Source organism: Scomber scombrus, chromosome 13, assembly GCF_963691925.1.
Source record: "Scomber scombrus chromosome 13, fScoSco1.1, whole genome shotgun sequence".
NCBI lineage: Eukaryota > Metazoa > Chordata > Actinopteri > Scombriformes > Scombridae > Scomber > Scomber scombrus.
The window spans coordinates 3,443,196-3,457,892 of record NC_084982.1 but is presented as its reverse complement, the minus strand read 5'-3'; the positions used below and the strand labels follow the sequence as shown (position 1 = coordinate 3,457,892).

Genomic DNA, 14,697 nt, shown 5'->3' with positions numbered 1-14,697 from the left:
AATTTAAAATTTAGAGCGATATGACTGGTAATATATATACATATATATATATATATATATATATATATATGTATATTCTAGTTTAACCTACAGTATATGAAACCAAGATATAGTAAACAGTAGCACCATAAAGTGATTAGTAAATACAATCAGACATAGATATAGAAAAACAATAAATATCGTCATAAATCATTAACTTAAACATGAATTTAGAAAAGGCACAGGAGTCATTTAAAGAATGCTTCATGGTTAAAGTAGTGATGACTTCCATTTGGTATTCATTTTCATTTCAGGTGCACAAAGAATGTGATGATGATTTTTTGCAGCTGGTGCTTCATTGTGCAGCCACAAGAGGTCTCAACATCACAGTGTTTTAAATGGAGCCTACAATGACCATTATATAAACTGCAACAGTGGGAGACTGCTCAGCAGATAGGAATTTTTTTGCTCTGACAAGGATTCATTTGCCAAGACAGGGGGGAAGACACATGGCATCTTGTTTAAGCATGTGTTTACTTGTGAACTTTAAAATGCTACAAGCTGTGTTGGAAAAATGTAAATGCTGTGAATCATCTGAACAGCAGGATCCATATTGCCCTCCTCCCTGTTATTGCTCAACAGATTAGGACACGCTGGCTTTCAAAAGATCCATGAAAAGGAAATTGCAACATGTGCTCTAGTCTCCGCAGAAGAGGAAGTACAAGCTGAGGAGGAAACTTCTGAACTCGGATTGAAGTTTTTTAAAGTAACAAGATGATTTTACAAGACTCTCATGTGACCTGAGGAGGCTGTTACCTATACAGAAGGGCTGGAATAACATTAGATGGGTGAGTTCTCTTTTTTTTGAGCTATATTAACAAAGAGCTGAGTTGGGGTTAACGCTCTGTACCTTTAAAAACCTTGACATCACTGTTACTGTCTGTGACGCCTCTAGAGGCAATGCTGCTCCACATCTGTACACTTCACAAGATTAATACTTACATTTCAACCAAACTAATAGGATTTTGTGTTGACTGACACTGGTCACTAAACACCAAAGCATTGCATACCTTTTTGCTCATTAACTTCACCTTGAAATTCACCTGACACATTTGTCAGGATTCCTGAAAGGCAGATGAATGGGTGGGGGTGGGGGGGTTGTTTAACCACAAAGGTGAATACCATCATTTTAGATTACCTTACCAGCTTTCTCAGTCAAGTTTTCTTCACTTAACTTTGTCAATTTATTCTAAAACATGTACGCATACAGACATTTCTGCATATTTCAAGAAAATCACGGGTTTTGTTTTTTTGAGATTTCTTGAAGAACACAGTTCCTCCAGTCGTAACAAAAGTGTTGAATGAATTTCCTTCCTCATTCAACATTTCTCAAGACTAGTTTTTGGAACATTTTGAAACCTACATCCGTGTTCACTTGCGATGTCTTTTTCTTCCCTGCCTCTCCTGCCTACATCAGTTTTTGATCGGTGATAAAGTGTGAATTCATTGGGTCACTTGAGTGCATGTGTTCACAACTGTACATATGCATCCTTGTGCATTTGCTTGTAAGAACACACGATACAAACAAAACCGGCTTATGATCATTGCTGCATTGTGCTTTCAGTGCTCAAAGCCTGCACAGATTTGGGAGCAGGCTACACCTCAAAAACACCTCTAATTAACAGTGAAGCCTACTTATACATAATTAACCTTAATAATTAGGGTCAGTTTTAATAATTATCCTCTCCTAGTCTTGGCTTCTATGTATTTGTCCTAAACCAGCCCAACTGCATGACTTAATTTCCCCTCCTACATTCATCTGAAACACCCATTATTTAATTCTTTAATTACTAATTGCTCTTGCATGATCCTTGTAAGTAAAATCTTTTTTCATATTAGTTTGATTTGGACACAGTTTCTCACATGCAATGCTTGAGTATGGATATTTTCAGAAAAGTGATGGAAATTTCAGTATCTTAAAGGGAATATTTCTGCTTGACAAAGGTTCTATATGTAAGAATTTTAGTTTTAAACATTCAACAAATGTGGTCTTTAACAGCCTGTGGACTGATTTCTATGCAAAGGGCTCGAGATGGTTTTGACAGGAAAATGCTTTGACCACAGCACTAATACAAACAAACAAGCCCCTTAAAGTCCTGGACAGGAAATCACAACAGTATCACCACTGTGATGTTAAATATAGAATGTTAAGCTTTGACAATTTAATTCTGTATTCAGATGTCTGTTTAGTGCATAAGATTATTCATAATGCTGCTCCTCCACCATTGAAGAAAATGGATTTTAAGTAACCAGTCTTGTCATCATTAATTTGACATTTCTGATTACCTGTTTTTATAACTTTGGATATATCTGTGTATTTGTGATGGTGATATTTGGTTTGATTCTATTTTTTAGTTTCTTTTACTTGTTCCTGATCTAAATAAATGGGAAAAAAAGTGTGGTCAAGATCAGATTGAAGACTTGACCATTCAAGTAAAAGACAGGTTTTATATTGTGATATTTAGATGTTTCTTCGCTGGAAATGACAAACAATAAAGCCAACAAACCAGAAACTTTCCATTGACTATCCCTCTCCAGTCAGATGCCACCTCGTGTAGATTTTCGGTGAAAAGAAGCGGTATCATAGAGATAACCTCTCATTTTAACTAAATGAATCAGCTGTTTCTCGTCCATGACGCACTCGCAATGCAAGCCACACGAGGAAAATAGATACAGGGAGTCCGACAAAAGGTCAGCTGAAAAAGGCGCAGTGCTGCATTGCTCATGGCCAATTTGGACATTCCAGAAGAGAAAAAAGCAATCAAACGATGGTGCTGTTTGTGGAGGCCGAAGGGGTACCAAGTCTTAAAAAGTCATTTGTCACTACGCTCTTTTAGGCCTGTCACAATAATTACATTATCGAGTTATTGTACAATAACCTAATTATCAACATCATCATGTCTATATATGGACTTATCATATGATACATGGACATGACCTTGATCATTTTATTTACCTCAATATTACCACACTTCACATTAGCAGCTAAGATGCTATTCATGTCACATTGGCTAAACAAGTAGTGTCCTCCATTCCTCACTGTGTACGTCCTGAGTGGAGACTGTAGAAGAATTAAAGGTAAATAACTCTGTCCCCAACCATAATGACAGTCTATGTTTTATACAAGTGTAGCACCCACTCTCCAATCATTATTATACTATTATATTATCATTATATCGGTGGTATAAAATGATCTTCAAATGACAATAATATCGTTTATCGCGATTATTTCTGAGACAATATATCGTCCAACAAAAGTAGTTATCGTGACAGGTCTACACTCTTTTATGAAAAAAGTATTTGAAGCATCTGATGTTGATCTGCAGTGACATTTTTGGTAACAGTTCCTCAGAGGCACAAAGTTTCAACAGGGATTGAAAAGATATGGCTGTGGTTCACTTCTTTCAGTTATACCAATATGTAAGCTTGGGCTTTGGGACATTATTTTGGGCTAATTCAGACATTTTATAGACAAAATGAAAAGTAATTCAAAAATAATCAGCAGATTCACCAATGATGTCCATATTGATGACGGCTTTATTGTGAGTCCGTTTTTTTCGCTTCCCGTGCACCTTGGAGAGAGATGAAGTTGTGTTAATAAGCCCTAATCAAATCCATCAATTAGCTAGGTAATCATTAGTCGTGCACTATTTCTTACATAAAAACGACAACTCAAAACTTTTCACCTTTTAATGTGACTGTCAGTATCGACTTCCAAAAACTCATCAACTATTCACATTACGTCATAAGACATACTTAAGCAAAACACCACACAGTGCACACTGTATTCTAATGATGATACATAATGCAACTACTATTTGTTATCACATGTGCCAGCTGTGACCACAGAGTTTCCATGGGTTTTGTTGGGGATGGAAAAAGAAGGAAAATATATTGTGGTTGAAACCTTTTTACGGTGCCCAACAGAAAGAAAACCTGTTCTAACTGTCAGTTTGCGGCTGTGAATGCAGTTCACGTTTGCTGCAATGCACGCTATTTGCAAAGTGACATTTAATAAGGGATCGTGGTCGAGGGGAACTGACTCATAGTTGAATGCCTGTGCCTTTTGGGGATTCCTCTATCAAGTGGGGAAAGCCCAGGTGTAGATTCACTCTGCAAAACCATAGTTAGCTTTTTTTTTTTTGCATTGGTTTATTGGAAGAATTGATACTAGGTCAACATTTAAGTGATGGGAACCAACACCCAGTCTCTGGCAGATGTATACTCGTACATAAAGAAGCTTATGCATTTTCAGTTTTTGTTGACATTATTAGAAAGGTGATAATTCTATTTAATCTTTATTATTGAGGTCATAGCGGGCGGTGCTGGTGTACTGGAGTGCATTATATTGAAAAGCACCCTTAATATTTTGCCCCCCCGTTATGTAAGTTAATGAGGTGGACAAAATATTAGAAACACCATTCAGTATAATGCACTCCAGTACACCACCGTCACCCACTGTGACCTCAATAATAAACACTGAATTTATGGAAGAGCTGTTGTATTGGAATGCATTAGTTTGCATAGGTGAACCTAATGAAGTGGCTGGTGAGTGTACATACATGTATATATGAAGAACATTTTTACTCTTGGTTAACCCTCCTATTGTCTAAATTCCGTGTTAGACCTTTTTAGCCAACTTCATTCCAACTTATTAGCACAGGTTTTACTCATATTTTTGGAAATGATGGTCAGTGGGGCTCATTTAAATGAAATGATAATTCATTTTTGAGTTAACGCCTGTTGTCCTCCTGGGTCAGACTCAAAATTGACCTGAGGACAACAAGACGGTTAAAATGAATGAGACTAGTGAAATTTATTACATATTAGTCACAAAAGTTATTTGTAAAAAAAACCCAGCATAATACTGTACATTTTCATAGTCATATTCTGTGAACAGGCTTATTTTTCATGACATCGTTACAAGTTTGGATATCCATAGAACTGCATGAAACGTGATCAAGTGAGTGGTGATTGTGGTGAAAGTACACAAAGTTATTTTGGCCATGGTTTGGAGAAGCTCCCCTGACAGTTGAACATTATGTTGAAATACAAAGGAAGGTGAACATAGGGTTGAGAGGTGCAATCTAAACACCCTCTTCCTTTTCTTTTGTCTGTGTTTGTGTTTTAGTCCCACTGAGGTGGGATCAGAGCTGTTGAGTCATTGGCTGGTTTTGCATGGCTGAGAATTCAATCTGCACGCGTGGGTCAGAGGTGAGATTTCCTCTGTGAGCTCCGCTGTGTGGTGTTGACTCTCTCATCCTTCCTCCGTCTGTTCGGTGCGCCTGTCACTTTCTTTGAGGTGAGTCACAATATTCTGCTCAATTTTGCTTGTCTGAGGACATTTTCTACACTCAGCAGCTTGTCACTGATGGCTAATAGAAGCATTTTCTCAGATCAGCTACCTACCTTGTTAGAATTTGAAGGCTACTCCAGCTTTGGGGACTAGAACTAGAATTATTAAGATTAAGTTTTGTACTCTATATTGAAAATATACCTAAAATGAGTGGCATGGCATCAAAATTGAGGAAAAATAAAGGATCATCATAGAAACATGAACTACATCAAATACTGGGGTAACTATACAGCTTTCTTTCTGTGTGTGTTTGGACTGTCAGTGCTATGAAGATGTGTTCTCTATAATAGTGGTTTACCATTTTTCAATGAAAGGCATTTTTTTTTCTCATACTGCATGTCAGAGTCAGGCACGAGGACAGGTGGTGAGGCACTAAATAAGTCCATAAACAACCACATCTTGCACCAAGGCAAGCGTTTTGAAACTAGACCTAGAAACTAAAAAAAACCACACTGTGCATGTTAGACTTTGATCCTTGTGGAACTTTTTTGGTTGACTAAATTCTCAACTGAGGTTGGTTTAGCTGGGCACGAGAAATGTAAAAGACATTAATTTATGAACTGTTAACTGTATACAGTATGTCCTGTTTACTGGCTGTATTGCAGCTTGTTGAATGTGTGTTATATTTTAACTAGGGCTGAAAAAGTTAACGCATTAATGCAAATTCATTTTAACGCTGTTATGTTTTTCAAAGATCTAATTCAGTTTAGTTAAGTTGTGCATAAACATGTCAATTGTCAATCATTTTATTTTCCACTTTTGCCGAGTTAAATCTTTTATCCAACATCAGTCTTGATCATTACCACCAAATATTGATTCATTTTTCAAATGTTAACCCTTTAAATGCCAGTTTGTTTCAATAATGCCAGTTGTGTTTAATACATAATGTGTATTAATGTATTTTCTGTACATGCTGTATTCTAAATGTCAAGGAAAATATTTGTATACAGTCTTGGATGATGATGATGATGGCAGTGACAACACTGATTTTGATGCATGTGTATTTTTTGAGCAGTGCCGGATTTTTTTTAAAAAGCACTTATTACCATAGAGCAGTGGTTCCATAATTGTTTTAGAGCATGACACAACAAGCCCATATATGTACACAACTTTTTGAAGCTTTGTGGTTTCAACTAGAGTTGTTCCGATTCCGATACCAGTATCAGAAATGCCTCCGATACTGCAGATAATGCTGGCATCGGTATCGGCGAGTACTGGAGTCCAGGCACCGATCAGATACCACATAATTTATTAGAAATAGGAATCAATCTACTGGTTAGCTCCGTTAGCTCTGACACAGTTCTTCTTCGCCGCTCTTAAAACACTTGCGCTGTGCTGCTGTTTTAGAGGTGCGAAGAAGAATTGATCACCTGACACCCGTTACAAGGAGCTAACGTTAGCACATCATGTCGGCGGTTTGTCGGATGTTCCCACCAGTAAGACGGCGAATAATTATTCCTATATTTATTTATTTAAGTTGCTGTTGCACTACTGTGTATATACTGCTTCCATTTGCTGCATTTATTCATGTTTTACAAAGGGTTTAACCCAGACATCCCAACTCTCCTGAAGTTCCAGGAGTCTCCCGCATATTGATAGCGTCTCCATGACGCTCGCAAATTAGACGTAATCTCCCGGAATCTGGAGTGAACGAGCAAGAGCGCGCTGTAAAGAGTGACTGTGCGCGTGTTTGTGTGACTATACAGTAATTGCATCGCGTGTGAGAGCAAAGCGTCCTTATAACTCTGTGTTGCCAGTGATTAGACCGATTGCATCCCACTGCCCCCGCCCCCGCCCCTGGACAGACACCTAGTGTAACCCCACCCCCCTCGGAATGGACCTCCCTGAAATGACTTTCTGCAGGTTGGGATGTCTGTTAACCTGAGCCAGGCCTTACCACAATGATAATCATATCACAGTCATGCAGGCGTAGTATGATTATTATTATTATTATTTTTAACACACTGGTATCGGTATCGGTACTCGGTATCGGCCGATACCCACAGCACAAGTATCGGAATCGGTGTCGGGAGGGAAAAAATGGTATCGGAACATCTTTAGTTTCAACAAGGCTATCTTGTATCAATGAATAAAATTAACTATACCAATATGTGAAATTAATTTCTATCTATTACTTACTTACATAAAATTAGCTCATTCTTAAGAAGTAGCTTACAAAGACAAACAAATTAACAACTGCGCCCCGGTTTTTCCACGGTGTGCTACCCCGTGTTTCAGAAGTGCAGCGTATCGATTCAAGGCATGTAGTCCACCTTTTAAATTAAATTGCAGTTAATACAGTAATTACAGCAGTCCAATGGAAGTATTGCTCAAGCGTTTATTGACGTTATTATGTTGTCATGGGCTTGTGTACCATATTAATTTACCATTATCTTTAATAGCTAGTAAACTTAAATCATGGCAAATGATGTTGCAGTGTTTCTTTGAGCTGTTATCTTGTGTTAAATCTTTCCAATGCTCTTCTGACGGTCACTTTTTCCGACCGCTGAGCTTCAACACTCCCGAGCTGGAAAACGTGTTGTTACTATGACGACCGCAACCGTGAGTTGTGATTTCAGCTGTGACTGCCTGCATTGTAGACCGTTTTTAATTGAGTGATATTCACATTTATTGCTTATTTATTCTGCTTTGAAATTTAACATAAATCTTAGTTCATGTAAATAGCGGCCAAAATGGATGAGCCCAGGCTTGCTGTAGCACCCACTTTAGAAACCAATGCCTTATAGGACTAAAAAATGCTCCCTTCCCAAAACTAACCCTAAAAATACTATATGTCAATATTACTTTCCACTTTTATGGAGTTAAATGTTTTAACAAACATACCAAATATTCATTCATTTTCAGAATTGTATCCCTTTAAATGCCAGTTTTTGAGAGAGACAAGAGGATTGTGACCCTCACTACCATATCATTTCTAAAAACCTCTATATTCACATGTACACACACACTTTAACAACCACTCTCTGACATCCATATCAATACATACACATCATTTTAGTTGCAGAAATGTGCTACAGGGCTCCATATTAATAATAATCAATTCCCCCATTGAAAACCTGGAGAATAACATTTATTTATCCCATATAACAAACATGAGAAAATGGCTCAGTCTGATGCAAAACTACTATTTTGAAGCCAGGGCTGTAGATTGAAAGTCTGATATAATAGAATACATGGTTTTATGCTCTAATGGTTGTTGGGTCAAAAATGAATGTTATAATGGGAAGATTAACATCCCATCCCGTTTGAGTGTCTTTATTTTGGCGACACAGTTTATTATAGACTTATTATAAGAGCTGAGGTTGAACTTCCAAAAAAAAAAAAAAAAAAAAAAAAATACACATCCTTGTCCAAACATGCTGTACGCATTAAAACAAAAATGTCAAAAATGTCCTTCATTCGGCACAAGGGACCACTTCACAGTAAAACTGACCCTTCCTTTGTGTGGAACATCACATCCAGTCATGTTACTCATATTATTAGAGGAAAGGAACTCCCATTGTTTTCCCTCTACCGCTCTAACTGACTCATGTAATTTAATTAACCTCCCACAACCTGAATGTCTTCAGAATTGTCCATCTATCATCATTAAAAGATTGCACTGCGCACCACTCTGGATAGGATGTTTTCATCACATTGTCTGAGGTTTCCTCCACTTCCTCACTTGAAAGCTGAAATTCATCCTTCATATTAGAAAATTCCCATGTTGTTTTGTCCCTACTCAGTCCTGCAGATTTCCGGTGTCTAGTTAATACTCTGCCTTTTTCATTTCAACAATATTTTCTCAGACATGGTTAAAAATAAACCGGTTAGAGGCTGAATGTGAGAATCAGATGTAGTGCGCTTCTCAAAGAGACTGTGTGTTTCATCTCAGCAAAGAAAAATAATCTTAACCTGATGATTAATAGAGTCAAAGGCTATTAATATATCAGCTATGTAATGTTAAATACGCACGTGTAGCTCAACATAGGTAGTTCATTCATATAAATCCTTGTTTGCAGATGATGAGGTGCAGTATGTGTTATGTTAACTGTCATGTGACACGTGAGTTCTCGTATAAAGGCGTCTGTCTTTGAGTTTTTGCTCATCTTGCAGGTCTTGTGGAGGATCTGAGTTTCAGTTCTCAATCACCATGAAGGATCACATCCTCTTCTCCTTCATAAAAAAGGAGATTTTTTTTTTGCTTAGATTAGCACTTCCCCGTCCCTCTAAGAACACGTGAATATGTGTTAAAGTGCTCCTGACAGAAAGGGGCCCCAGTTCAGAGTCCAGCTCAGCTCAGTTGAGTTCAAATCAGATTGAGTTCAGATGGGTTCAAAGGAGGAGGAGACTGCTGAGAAGCATTGTACTCATCCCTCCAATGTGAGGATTTGCTGACTTTAACTGTATTATACCATTTAGAGCCAGGTCTGCATTAATACCCCCAGGTACCCCTGGGCACTAAAGCTCATTTCCCCCATATTACTGTTATTGTTGTCTGATTGGATAACGCTGCTGTTGGGTGGAAGCCTTGTAACGCCATATTTAGTTTTGGACATCCTACTTTTCCGACATCAACCTTAATTAATCAACATCAAGAGAATGGGTCATGCTTTGTGTCTTATTTCTGTAGAGCCCTCCCATCATTGAGGGCCCCTATCTGCTCAAGGGGCCCTGGGAACAGACTGCTTGAATGGTACTGTAGATCCATCCATAGTTAGAGCTGAAGTTAAAAATCAATTAGTTGGTCAACTTTAAATTAGTCTTAAATTTCTTTGATTAATCTGCTTTAATTTCAGCTTCTGAAATGTGAAGACTTTTTGTGACAAAAAAAACGAAATATCTTTGGCTTTTGGACTGATGGTTTGATAAGACAAGGGGTATGAAGATGCCTTGGGCTCTGAGAAATTGTTATGTGCATTTTTCAAAAAATTCTGACATTTTATTATGAAATTGTTTTCAATGATTTATAAAGACAATAACAGCAGATTAATGCATAATGAAATAACCATTAATTAAAGCTAAACAATTATAATTTAAATATCTTTTTTGGAAAATCCAAGAACTCTAAAATGTAATAATAATCTATTCAGTTAATCTATAAAAAAAAAAAAATCACTCGTTGCAGCCCTGACTCAATTATTCACGTCGATTTTCGGTTCACAGTTCACAAGTTCAGTTCACAAACTGCGTAGGTTTTGTCACCCCTGAGAGAAAATGAGAGTTTGTTGTTATGTTTCCCTTTCAGCAGTTAGGAATTGTTCCACTGCATGTGTGAACGGTTGACAAGTTCATTTAAGTCAGTACAGTTTGTTATGTCCGCCTCCCGTTTATCAAGTCTGTGAATCACGAAGAGAATCTAAATATTTTGTGATGACTCAAAGCAGGATTATATCTCAGTAGGCTGTGTGCAACCACTGTTCAAACCAAATCACTGCTTATGTTGCAACCGACTACTGTAGGTTTGTTTCCAGTATAACCTTTAATTATACTGAGTATATACTGTATGTTGTAGCATCACATGTTTTGATATTTGCATTGTTTTTATATTGAAGTTAGGCTACATTATATCATTCTATGTTGTATTAGATTGGAAAATGTATGATTGCCAACACAACTAACTAACAAACATAAACTCACAATAAAACACTGACTTCATGTTGTTTATCAGGTTGTTATCTGTTCTGTACATTTTGTGTTGTCGCAACCTTGGACCTCTACATCACTCTGTTTCTCGAAAACAGATGGACAAAGTTCAACTGACTGAGCAGATTTGTACGCCTGCCCGCTAAACGAATGCAAACAGAAGTAAATGGACGTGTTCCTTTCTTTCAGTTTGTTTTACTGGAGTTGAACGTTGCACAAATTTGTTCAGTTAGTAGGGGTCATTTCCCAACAGTTGTTGTCTCACTTCTGCCATATGAGTATTTTCTACAAGGCTGCCTCGAAACTCGGTTTTTACGACACATCACTTTGTCAAATGCGTTCTGGGTTTAACCCTTACCATGCAGAAAAGATCATCCTGGAGATGATCTAATCTGTCCTACCTTACTGCTGCTCCCTGCACAGGATAAATGACTTTTTCTAACTGTTTATGCGTTCCATCATCTGCTGTCACCAGTAACCAGAAGCTTTAGCTTGCAGGAACAGCATACTCTTCTTGTTTTGGCCCTTAAAATGAAAAATACACAATAGCAGTGTCCTGTTCAAGGGACTGGATCTACAAGTGGTTTATGATGTAGTCTGTGATGGCCTTTGGATGTGTAGCAGGGGATTTGGGTTGGAAACTAGGGGTATGGGAGAGAATGGTGATTCTTCCACTTTGCTGTATGTCTCATATATGACTAAAATGATGTTACTCCCCTCATCTCCAAGCCAAATTGATCAAAAACATGCTCACAAGCCTGGTCTCAATACGAATGCTGATTTCACATAGACCCGCTCATGTGAAAAATGCCTTGAGATTACTGTAGTTGTGATTTGGCACTATATAAATACAGAGTGATTGATTGAATACAGATACAAATGCAGCCTTCTTTTACCCAGATTTAGATAAATCCTGTACCTAAATGCAACAGGTGTATCCTTTGCAGACCTCAGTATCCCATCATGTGTTTAATGGTGTGTTCAGGTGATCATCACAAAGTGGTTAAGGTGGGAAACATCTGCTTTACCAGGTATTTGTATTCAAACAGTCTTTTACGGAACGCAAGAGTAAAACATTTAAGGGAGTTTTCTGTTTTATTCAACAGAGACAGAAATGAAAGGCTGTTTTTTAGCCACTGGATATGTTGGTAATTGCTGGTGGTTACAGGTAAATGGATATTGAAAATGGTCTAAAACTGCTTACTCAGGTATGAAGGAATTTGACCTAGTTTATCATTTGTAGGGTTGGGTTCTCTTATGACAAGTATGCTGTTGTTTAGCTTATGTAAACTGTACTGTGCCTTTTTACTCGAGAAAGGAACGCCACTCCCTTCGTTACACCTCTCTGTGTATTTTTCAACTGTCTAACACAGTGATGAGTGAAATAGCTGTCATGTGAGTTTCAGTAGCTGGAATGTTGATAGTTAAACTCTCTTCAGAAACTCAATAGATCTGAATTGGGACCCCCAGTCTTCTGCAGGTAGCATGTCCTGTCAACCTCTGCAACTAGTTCAAATAGCTTGCAGAGCTGTCGTCATGGTAATACAAATTTGAAATAATACACAAAACACTGCTAGGTTGAAGATTAAGCAATTATTATTGCACAATAACAGAGTGACGTCAGCTCATCTCAACGAGCAAAGAACAAGCCTCAACTTTTAGAGTTTCTGAAGGGAATAAAGAAATCAACTGTGATTTGTCAAACATATCAGCTTTACCCAATAGAAAAATGACCACAAGGACATATATTTAAATATACATGTAGAAAATATATCGTTGAATGAAAGTAGTTATCGTGACAGGCCTTTACACGTATCTTACACTGGTCATACGTTCCCCAAAATCAGGGCCTCAAGTCATAAATGATTTTTTGACCGTTTACTATGGTGCCCACGCCCAAGACTCAGAGTTTCTACCTTATTTGGATATAAGCCACAAGGCAAAGGAAGAGTAATGGTTCTCCTATCTCCTAATGATAACCAGACACACATTCCACACAGGCAAGAGCAATGATCTTCTTCTACCAAAACTTAGATTACAATGATCAAACCAGTCATTTGATCCTTCTTTACTTTCAATCTATCAAAATAAAATATACCTTTTGTTAGTCATCGTTGAGTTTGACGTTGTCACATGTGACTCACCGGTAGTTTGTCATTACTAGACAAAACAACTCAAAGGTGTAATGTCATTGCCATTTCACCCATTGAAATAAGTTATTGGTTGAATTCAATACGTTTTATTTGTTTAAAATAACCTTAGGAACTTAAAATGCCGACAAATAGATTTATATTGACCCAATTTATATTTGTTGAGTGAATTTGATACTGCTATTAAGCTCCGTCCCTACTATATTTATCCATTGGAGAGCTACTTCCTGGTAATAAAATTTGCACTACCTTGCATTCATAGTTTTGGTTTCTCTGAGGCTGGACTGTCTCATTCATAAAAGAGGTGCTGGCTGGCTTCACCTGGCCTTCAGTTTCTGTGTAGTGTTGGTGCAGGTTAGAAGCCGATGGAAGCAGGTGGTCTTTTCTGTCATGACAGCAGCAAACATGGCAATTCTCACAGAAGAGAATCTGGAAGCAGAGAGTGTTTGGCATCTTTTGCTTGGAGAACTAACCGATGAATTCTTTCTGTCCAAAACCCAATGTCTCAAAATTGATGCTATACAACACTGCATGAATTTATCTGCGGTGGATCCACAGATTCAAGTGAAGGTCTCAGTGCTGGTAACCTCAAGGTTAAAAAAGCACATGTGGATATAAAAAGGCACAGTATCAACACAGAATCTTGGCAGTGGAAGCCTTTTTCTTTTAACGGTTTCCTGCCATCAGCTTCTGTCTGCAAGTTAAGCACAGAGTAAAAAAAACAGTTATACGTAGGGGGGGTTAAGTGAAGGTGATGTGCTGTAAAATGTGACAGTCTGAAGGCGAATATATTGAAAGTGTGGGTTTTTGGTAAACAAAAGGAAAAAAACCCCACTGAGTTACTACTAAACGTGTTGCAGCAAAGCAGCAACACCTCTAGACCCCCGGAACCGAGCGAGAAACTTGCCAAACGTCTCTCACATGTGATTTAATCAGTTCCATTCAGTGTTTGAAGTGTTAACTCCCACATCTCTTCCCACGCTCTTCTCTGCCCAGACTTGTCCCAGAGTCTAAGTGTGCTGCCAAATTGCTCCTCAGACTCTGGATGCCTCTTAAAAACATCCCGTTGTTAAGGGGTTGAAAATAATGGTTTAGGGATCGTAAAGTGCTTTGAGAAAAACATTTTTCTAACCTTTTTTAAAGCTATAACAAGCAGCTTTTTGAATACATTCAGACTCATTTTAATGGTACTACAGTGATACAACCGAGCAAGATATGGCTGTTATATTACATTAATAATAAAATGATTAGTCAGATATTTTGATCAATACAATTGCTGAATATTTGCCGGTTACATATGTTGTAATGCTTGGGTTTGATGGTTTGCTCTGCTTTATGTCCTTCTGACTTGAAATCTCTGGGTTTTGGCATTTTGGTCAATAAAATAAGCAGTTTGTGGATATCACCATGCAATCTAAGAAATTACACTAGACTACAAGTGACTAACTGATTAATAAATTAAAAAAAATCTTCAGCACAATATTCAATTTCTATATCTATTGCACC

The 14,697-nt window shown here is 37.7% G+C and overlaps 1 protein-coding gene across 3 annotated transcripts in view; it reads left to right on the top strand.

Moving 5' to 3' along the window:
• The first annotated feature begins 501 nt into the window (after nucleotides 1–501).
• The window catches only part of zmp:0000000936 (interleukin-1 receptor type 1), a 28,751-nt gene continuing 14,555 nt past the window's right edge, over nucleotides 502–14,697 (top strand). For 2 of the 3 annotated variants that reach the window (XR_009927055.1, XM_062431928.1), the window contains exon 1: nucleotides 502–827. Coding sequence is in view for 1 of the 3 variants with exons in the window: in XM_062431928.1 (XP_062287912.1) it covers nucleotides 824–827 (4 nt within the window). In the remaining 2 variants the exon portion in view is untranslated. Of the gene's footprint in view, nucleotides 828–5,170; nucleotides 5,342–14,697 lie in introns of all 3 variants that reach the window. The other variant, XM_062431929.1, reaches the window with a different exon arrangement.